The following is a 9,596-nucleotide window of genomic DNA, read 5'->3' on the forward strand; positions in this document are numbered from 1 at the left end:
GGCCAAGTAGAAGCCGTGGAGGTGCAGATTGCTGCTGTTGAAGGACCATTTTAAAATTATATATTGTTCATGTATGAACTGTCTAGAAGAAGGGTGCAGCAAAAAACAGAAGAACAAATAAATGTAGCGTTGTTTTATATTTCCGGATATGTTGTTATTTTATTTTAAAACACTTATATGTTTTTTACATTTGCAATATCATAATGTAGCATTGTTTTTTATTTCCTGATATGTTGTTATTTTATTTTTAAACACTTATATGTATTGGAAATTTGGAAATTTTACAAATGTTTGTTTGGAAAAATGAAATATGTATGTTTTTATTTTGTTCATGTGTGGGCCCGAAATTATTATATATTGTTCATGTATGAACTGTCTTTCATACTTATACTTTTGTTCACATAAGGTCCCTGACTTTTAAACTGGGTTCAGCAGTGGACCCTGATATTTATTAAGTGTTCCTCTGTGGACCCTGAATTTTAGATTTTGTTACTCTATGGACAAAAAAATATACATACAACATATAGAACATACATTACTTACAGAATATGTAAAATATAATATATAAAGACATATAAACAAGCAGAAAAGTAATTTTATATTTCATTTCATTCAATATTCAAACACTTCAGAACATTTAGAAAAACAAAACATAAATACATAAACAAGCAAAAATGAAGTCATCTTCTTAAGCAAGCTCCGGTGCGCGATAAACACAAATCTCCATCTTGATCATACCGTCAGCAAAACATTCGTGGTCACTATCAAGAAGGAACCATGAAAAAGAACGGTAATAATTGCTGGTGCCTTGAATATTCTGGGTAGCACTGTGAAACTTGTGACTTGAGTTGGCATTCACTTGAATTTCATAGGGGCAGTATCCAATTGGTAACGGTCCAAGACAACACATCGTTAGAATACTCCCATAAGAACACAACGTGTTGTTCAAAACAAACACAATATCTGTGTTTTCCTCTTGGAGAATAAAAAAATTATCATTCAGCTGAACAGAAACATGGAATTTACGACCAAAAACAAACGGCTTAACAAAATCTTTATGCATCACTTTACAGTGAGCATAAATCATTTCAGATGTTCCATTGACATTGCAGACTTCAATGGGGCATGAACACTCTATAAAAGAACATAACTTTTCGTGGTTAATCTTATCGGGGTACCTAACAATTTGTGGGCATCCATAATTCTTGTAGGAGCAACAAACTCTTACAGACTCAGCAACCTCTTCCAGTGCCCGGTTCCTCATTGTCCCGACAGGCAGAGTGCAAGAATGGCACTTTCGAGTCTTCTCCGAGCATGCGTTACATGTTGCATGCCCATTGTCACACTGAATATAATGATCGTTGACTTATTAAACAATACAATTACAGAAATAAATAACAGTAAATGGGAAAGAGAAACAAATGGGTACAAATCTGAATAATGGGAGTTGTTAAGGGTTTACAGCAGATTGGGCAATCCAGAAGTTCCATATCAAGTGAAGACACAACAATATTATCGGACACCTTCTGGTTACTTTGAGAATATGAACAATTTGTTTACTCTGAAATACTTGAATCATTGTGCTGTGGTAGCCTATTTAAATAAGTTCAAGCATCGTGACTCTTCAATTTCTTCAGATGCCCTTTGTGGATGTAGTTAATTAGTGGTTGTAGTTAACGAAGATGCTACATTGGAACAATACACTGATGGAACGGGTGTAATGAAAGGGTTTCTTGGAAAACCCATTTCTAATCTTTTCCATTAAGTTTTCATTTTTTTGGCGGTTTATTTTTCTGTGATGTCTAATTTAGCCCTTGAAATTTCCAACAATTATCAAAGACAGCACCTGAACATATATTTTATAATCAAGCAAACCCCTTCAAAATTTTGCAAGGGTTCAACAACAGTACTGTAATTTATAATTTTGAATCACACACATATTTCATAGAAAGCAAGTTGAATGAGTTTAAGATAATACAAAAAATTATTGGAACGCAGTTAGCTAACAACACTACACAAACACAAGCCATTGTCACTTCCTTATCAAAAAATGCCTCGATTTTCTTGAAGCAAGCAACGGCTAAACCGCCACCGGCATCTGCAAAAGCCACAAAAAAACCAAGCTTCATGATCTTGGTTTTCCTCTCCATGTCTGAGCACTTGACTTCCATCAAATTGATGTGGTCCTTCAGAGTGTCTATTTCTATAAGTTGCAGACCACTTTCGTGCATCATAATCACATTTTCTTCGTGGTACATCTCATGAGACTCCTTCAATCCCTCGAAAGCCTCATTAAGTTCCTGCAGTTTGTCAGTTTTAGCTGCCACATGAGTATGGGCCTGAACTAGTTCCAGTAGAGCGGCATTGCGTTCTTCAGTCATGGCATTAAGCTCACTTTTCAACCTCCTGACCACCGTCATTTGGTAGGCCATGTCGTTATCGACCCAGGCAAAAAAGTCGCATTGATTCAGTGTAATGTAGGTCAAACGACAGTTAGATGGCAACAACGGAGAATTAATTTTCAATAAAATACTAACATTTCTCTTAGAACAGCCGTAAAATTTCCGTCTTGGATTTCGTTCAGTAGAGGAAATCTGTAGACGGCATGGAATTCCACAATTGCACACAACTTGTTTAGCTTGTCCTTCCATTGTCGTTGTTTCTTGGAACTGGAGATCCATGGGAAGGCTGGTAAGAAAAAAGAGAAAGAGACGAGGGTTTTCAGAAAGGGGTTGAGTGTTGAGTTGAATTATGTGTTACACATTCATTTATTATATGCAGGGTTTAGATTTGCTTTGTTGTCAGGTGCGACAGATGTCCCTTTTTAGAATAATAAAGAACCTTTAGTGTTTTAATTATGAAGGTAGAGGACCTTAAGTGATTTTGAATTAAGAGGTTGGGGACCATAGCTGATCTTCCAATAAAAGGTTGAGGACCGTACGTGATCTTATTTTAAACGATTGAGGACCGTAGCTGATCTTCAGTTAAAGGTTCAGGACCTTAGGTGGTGATCTCGTAATAAAAAGTTGACCTTATGGTTGCTTTAAAAACAAAAAAACAGACATTCACAAATACAAACTGTTTAATACATCCATTCAAATACAAATCACAATGTACAACCTACCTGCACACACTAACAAAATACTACCTATGTGCACACCCTGGCCAAAATAATTGAACTACCAGGCTAAAACCAAAAAACATAATAAGTTTATCTGAACACCAAAACAAATAAATACGTAGGACCTTTAGTACTTGACGGCAATAAAATGAAATAAACATGTTCTACAATTACGTGTTTTTGGATCTCTTCCTCAAGATGTTCATGTATCTAGAGGGAACATTTGTAGCTCTCCTCTTCCCTTTTCCTTTTTCAGCTTGAGTAGGGATGGGTTGGGACGGAGCTCCATCTTCAACAATGCTCCGTTGGGTGTTGAAGGCATACTCTCCTGCATCACCTGGGTAGTTCTGGTTGTTCTAGTCTGGTTGGCTTTGTTCAACAACCGGAGGTTCCGCCTGAACTGCTTCATCGACAAATGGAAAGGTTTCACGTGTACTCGGTGACCTATGAACGACTTGACTTGTACCCTGCCATGAAAAGACACAGACCAATAAACAATTTAATGGAAATAATAAACCAAAACAAAAAACAAAAAAACCAGACATTCACTAACATCCATCATCCAGCGGAGGGTGACTGGAGCGTCATGAAGCACAAGTTCTCTTTCAGCAGACTGACCACCAGGCTCTCTTTCAGCAGACTGACCCCCACTTCTCTTTAGGCACCCCCTTTTATTGTGTCCAAATTTGCCACATAAACTGCAAGTCATTCTCATATTTCCCTTCCTTGGCAACTTTGCCCTATTTGCAGCGGCTTCCTTGGCATTTTCAACCCTTTGTTTCTCTAGTTCCTCCGCCTCCATTCTTCTATCCTTTGGTATTCTGCCCCTCTTCTTCTGATGAACTGGGGATGGTGGGAGTATGATGTTGAATGGCTCAGGGTCTGTTTCCCACATGTCTGGCCCATTCATAGGGTTGATTACATAGCTGTATACCTTCTCATACGTAGCTATGCTGTAACAGTCATCCACAAACTCTTCAGGCCGTTGATTATTTCCATATATGCATGGTGTGGCATGCGAACATGGGATTCGAGTAAGCTGCCACCTTCGACATGTGCATGTTCTGTTAGCCCAATCAACCACGAACTGGCCCCCTGGGCCATCTACCTGCCACTGAGGGCTACTACCAGGATCTGCGGTGAACTTCCAACCATAATCAACAATTTTGGCCAACTTCTTTCTGATCTTTGGACACAGCTCACCCTCCATATTTCTCCCAAACTTCTGCTTGTCATTTATCCTCTTCATAAGCTGAATCTTTATCATTTCGAACATTGACAACACTGGCTTCTCTCTTGCAGCAAATATGTACTTGTTGAATGCTTCAGCCAGGTTGTTTAGGAGGATATCACATTTGACTTCCTCCTTGAACAGCGCTCTACACCAGTGTTTCCTGGGCCTGTCTCTGATCCATTTGAAGTCCGCGTCATGTTTGTCTTCTAGAGCTTTCATTGCTCTATCCATGGCTGCTTTATAAGTTGATGTTCCAATGTTCCAGATGAAGGGCTTCATGTGTTGCGTGTGAAACGTGCTCCTGAAATTGGCCCATAAATGCCTCCAGCAAACTTGGTGTTTTGAATATGGGAACAGCTCCTTCACAGCATTCACCAAACCCTGCACAAACCCATGAAATATAATCACCCATGGAATCTATAACAGACCCTTTAGTTTGTAAATTATTCATCAAAGGACCCTGACCTTAATGTAAAAAAACCTAATACAACACATTAACATTGTTTACTAAAATCAACTAAGATTGTTCACCCATGGAATGTACCTTTTGTTTATCGGACATGAAAACAGTGGCATTGGTAAGGTGCAGATCAGCTTGAAGTAGCTCAATAAACCACATCCAGGTGTCTGTGTTCTCCATTTAAACCCAGGCATATGCTAAGGGGTACATACAGTCGTTTGGATCAATCCCTGTTGCAAAAAGAAATTGACCCCCGTATTTACCCTTCAACCAGCACCCATCCAGACAGACAATCTGTCCCATCCCATTCATGAAGGCCTGTTTCAACCCATGAAAGCATACATACATTCCCTGGAACTTCCCCCTTGCTTCTTTAAACTCCACCGTGCTGCCTGGGTTGGTTCTCAAAACCTCCCTCTTGTAATCATACAGCTTTGCGTATTGCCCGTCCTCATCACCCTCCAATTTGTCCAATGTTGCCCTTCTTGCTCTTCTGGCTTGCTGAATGCTTATTGATTGTTTTAGCTCCGTCTGAATCTTCTTCACAAACACTTCAGACTTATATTCAGGATCGTTTCTAAATTCTTCTAAGTACTTGTCGGTGAGGAATGCACTAGTCAGGTGGAAGTTTTTGCTCACTTTAGGAAATGAATGGCACAGATTAAGGGTCTTCACTCGGAATGTGTTGTCATCAGGATCTTTGATGTGCATCTTTGAGGCAAACACATAGAACTCACATTTTTTCTCTAAGTAGCACTTTTCCCTCACTCTTGTTTTCTCATTTACAGGGAAATTCAGTTGGTACCTGTGGTGTATCCCCCACTCACGACAGGCCTTCTTAAACTGCTCCCTGTCATTGAACAACATCCTAATAGAGAAAGTTGGACCCTCTTGGTCGTGGTCTTCATCAAACACATTAAACGTCTCCCCAACCCCATCTTCTTCTGAATCTGAAATAGATCTATTACCATCAGACTATATGTACTCTGAATCACCACCTTTAGTGTCCTGGTGAATGGTTCTGTCCATACCACCAGACTCAAATTGGGTTTTACCTTTAGGTCTCCCACCAGCCCTGTTCTGCGAAGCACCAACATTCTCTTCATGCAATTGACTGGTTGACCTCAACTCGGTAGTTAAATCTTCATCACTATCTAAGATGTCATAATCAGGATCCACAATTTACTCATCTACATCATCATCCCAATCTTCAACCCATTCATGTGATTCATGATGTTGTTCTTCAGTGGGCATCGGTGGTTGGTCTTCACTTTGTCTTTAAGGCAGTTCCCTGTTCTGGTCCTCAAATAAACTCTCAAATGGGGACTGATGTTGGGTCTCGAAGAAATTGTCAAAGTCCACATCTTGAGTTTGTTGAGTAGGACCCTTATCATGCAGCCCCTCTTCCTCAGCCATGTGCGGCCCATCGTCAGCCCCCAAATCATGAGCTTCCTCATGTAGCCCCTGAATTTGAACTTCATCCTCATGTGGCCCATTCTGTTGGCCATGAAATTCCTCATGGGGTACATTCTGTTGGACATCCACAGGTGGCCCTTGATCTTGGCCATCTTCACCAGCCCCAGCCCCATTCACTTGGCAATCTTCAGCGGCCCCATACCCCTTATCTTGGCAATCTTCATCAACCAACTGAACGCTTACCTCTTCATTTAACCCCTCAATAGTAACCTCATCATTCCCAGTATCAGTTTGGCCCAAATAATCTGCCCCTTCATTCCCCTGAGCCTTCATATCTCCCTGCACCATAGAAGCCCCTTCACTAACATATGGAATTAACCATGACCCCCCACTTTCTGAAGGACCTTCACCAACAGCCCTGATAGCCAATGGTTTAACCCTTACTTTTCTCACGGGAGTGGGATACACATAAGTGTCATTGGGGTTTGGTATCTCCTCAAGTACAACATGTGGGGGCGACGGGGGCCGAGGGACTAAAGACTCAACGTTTTTATTTGTCAGTTTCCTAACATAGACATCCACTTCTCCATCCCTCTTCCCAGCCCTAGCCATTTCCATGACATCGTCTTCATGATTTATCGGTCTTATCCAATCATGAAATTCCTTGTCTTTTTCTTTCCAATAATAATCAACTAATCCGTTAACTTTATGTTTTTCACCCGTCTATCTAATTTCCTCATAGCCATATCGGACGCAAAACAAATGCCGGTGAACACTTCCCCATCATGGTAGCCCCAATCCCCCAATTCCCCGTTAATGTGAAGGTTGATTTGAAAGAATTCTAAACCTCCTGGTGACACTGCAAACAGACAAATATTTAAACACACCAACACCCATCAAGCAACGCAACAAGAATAGTAAATGCCAACCAACAGAAACGTGAAAAAAAACAAGTCGTACAAAGATTAAACAAATCAGACCAACTAGTGGTCCTACAGCAGTAAACAAACATAAAACAACTTGTAGTCCTATGTCCAAAAGCAATAAACAAATCAAAGCATACAATAACAAACATTTACATAAATCAAAGTACTGATGTGGTCCTACAAAAACAAAATCCACCAAAAATAAACAAAACAGGGTCAAAATTGACATACCTTCCACTACATCGTCACTATCGCTCTCATCCATTAAACCCCATCCAGGAGTTCCAGGTGGTCCCGTTCGTTCTCTTTCCTTTGATTTTCCCTTTTTTTTCATTTCTTTAATTCCTTCACTATAAAAACTTGTGACAGAGAGAGCATAAATACACCACATTAATCAAACCCTAAACCACATGAACCAGACAACAAGAGTAAAAATAAATCTTTCTTACTCTAAATTTTTGTTTTGTTCCTTCGTTTTTTTTTCTTCTTCGCAATGCAAGAACAAAGAAAGAATGGAAGACGAACAGGCAATCGAAGCAACAATGGTGGTGTGAAACGGAGAGTTCGAGAAGAAAAAGAGGGAAGGAAGTGTATGTCAAAACGAAGATGAAAGAGAGAGAAACATTACTGAGCGGTTACTTTTTTTTTGTAATTTAAATTTAAAAAGTCAACCTACAACTCTGACGGATGAACTGTTGATTCTGACCGAGGAGAGGTCACGTGGGGGACAGGTGGCGAGGAAAAGGCATGCAAAATGATTTAATCGTTGGCGGCGCCGCGATTTTCGTTTTCTTTTTGTCAGGAGGGTCGTGAGTGGCGCCGCCATAAAGGTCAGGGGGTTTAGGGAAGCTTTTGAAAGGTCAGAGGATTTAGGGAATATTAATGTAAAGGTCGAGGACCGTTGATGTTTTGTATATATTTAATTAATACTATCTAACCTAATTACCTAATATGCATATATAACTTAATTACCTAATGTAAATATTACCAAACCTAATTACCTGATGTGTATATGTATATAGAGTAACTAACATAAATATATATATATATATATATATATATATTACTTTACCTTTTGAACCTAATCAACGTCAGCATAATACCTTACCTTGTTAACCTTTTTTTTAATTTAATAATGATATATAACATAAATATATAATATAATACCTATTTTAGTAATTAAATTAATACATACTTAACATATAAACCCTAGGTAAAATAGTAAATATGTAATTAAACCCTTGATAAAACAGTAATTAAATCTAATCTAATACCTAAACTCTAACCTAATTAATACTCAATAAATACTACTACTAACGAAATCCTAAAGGGTGGCAAAATTTAATAAGAAAAAAGAAAAGTATAGAATGTCACCACCATAGTCGAACCACCAAGACGACTTGCACACACACCATGCAACTTAGTCCAAAAATAAGATATTACGCTTTAGTTCACCAAAAACACGCTATTATGCACTAATCTGAATCTGGATTCTGCATCCAAATCGCCAGAAAACAAGCCAATAACTCAAAACAATACTTTTGAGTACCCTCCCATCGCTTTTTATGCCATCACTTTCATGCCCATTGAATTTCATTGCATATTCTATTATTTTTACAAAATATATTTTTCACGTTTTTAGCACTAAATCGCTTTCAAAAATATGATTTTTTCAAATGATTTCAAATACATAGCATATGTTTATTTGTTAAATCTCATTGATTTTGGTGCATTTAACCTCTATTTTTTGAGTGTTTGCATGTGAAAATGGAGCAAAAACAACGAAATGAAACTGATGCCCAAACGACCGACCGATGCTGCCTATACTGCCTGTCAAACTGATTAATGAGACCGGACCCAATGAACCGGGCCCGACCCAACCAACAACTTCATGACAACTTTTCAGGGTTTACTGAGCTCAAAAGCGATCCCGGTTTGAACCAACGAAATCAGACCGACGAGGCGGTCAACTTTTGTGTTTGACCAAAAGCCAAATCTGACCGAATGACGGTTAAATCGAGGCGACTACGAATCACTCCGAGTCGACAAGGTTTAAAAGTATTTCTAACCTTGTATGTATATCAACTGCATATGTGTATGCTTAAATTGTTTACTGCTTTCCACAGCATGATCCAAATCAATATTAACAGGCTAAAGGACTAACCACGTTAATCAAATCAATTCCAACAAAACACCTAGACATATTAGGACTGCAATGAAAATGTAGTAAATGGTTGTATAGGTCATTCAAGATCACTTAATAAAATCAATCAAACTTAAACTCCCGGTTTAAGTTTTGTGCATTGTAATCAATCCAGACAAGCCAAACTTTTGCTATGTGTTAGAAACCGCCAGGTTTAGATGTATGCTTAGGAGTACCTGCTACTTGCCTCGCATTTCCAGTCCAGATCGAGTCATATGCGCGTTAAACTTGTTTAC

At 38.9% G+C, this 9,596-nt stretch overlaps 2 protein-coding genes across 2 annotated transcripts; both read right to left on the minus strand.

The window, feature by feature from the left end:
* Nucleotides 1-688: 688 nt before the first annotated feature.
* Nucleotides 689-1,264, minus strand: LOC126668471 (E3 ubiquitin-protein ligase SINA-like 10). The gene has a single exon (XM_050361663.1). It carries the CDS (start codon nt 1,262-1,264, stop codon nt 689-691), a length of 576 nt encoding a protein of 191 aa, XP_050217620.1.
* Nucleotides 1,265-3,477: 2,213 nt separating this feature from the next.
* Nucleotides 3,478-4,995, minus strand: LOC130015112 (uncharacterized). The gene is made up of 3 exons (XM_056104661.1): nt 4,900-4,995; nt 3,660-4,736; nt 3,478-3,588 (listed from the first exon to the last, which is right to left on the minus strand). Exons 1-3 carry the CDS (start codon nt 4,993-4,995, stop codon nt 3,478-3,480), a joined length of 1,284 nt encoding a protein of 427 aa, XP_055960636.1.
* Between the last annotated feature and the right edge of the window lie 4,601 nt (nt 4,996-9,596).

Source organism: Mercurialis annua, linkage group LG2 (assembly GCF_937616625.2).
Source record: "Mercurialis annua linkage group LG2, ddMerAnnu1.2, whole genome shotgun sequence".
Lineage (NCBI taxonomy): Eukaryota > Viridiplantae > Streptophyta > Magnoliopsida > Malpighiales > Euphorbiaceae > Mercurialis > Mercurialis annua.

Coding starts and splice junctions, on each gene's coding strand:
- LOC126668471 (XM_050361663.1), bottom strand. CDS start 1,264: ATGAGGAACCGGGCACTGGAAGAGGTTGCTGAGTCTGTAAGAGTTTGT.
- LOC130015112 (XM_056104661.1), bottom strand. CDS start 4,995: ATGGAGAACACAGACACCTGGATGTGGTTTATTGAGCTACTTCAAGCT. Junction 4,737..4,899: donor TCATGTCCGATAAACAAAAG/GTACATTCCATG, acceptor GGGTTTGTGCAG/GGTTTGGTGAATGCTGTGAA. Junction 3,589..3,659: donor TGGATGTTAGTGAATGTCTG/GTTTTTTTGTTT, acceptor TTTTCATGGCAG/GGTACAAGTCAAGTCGTTCA.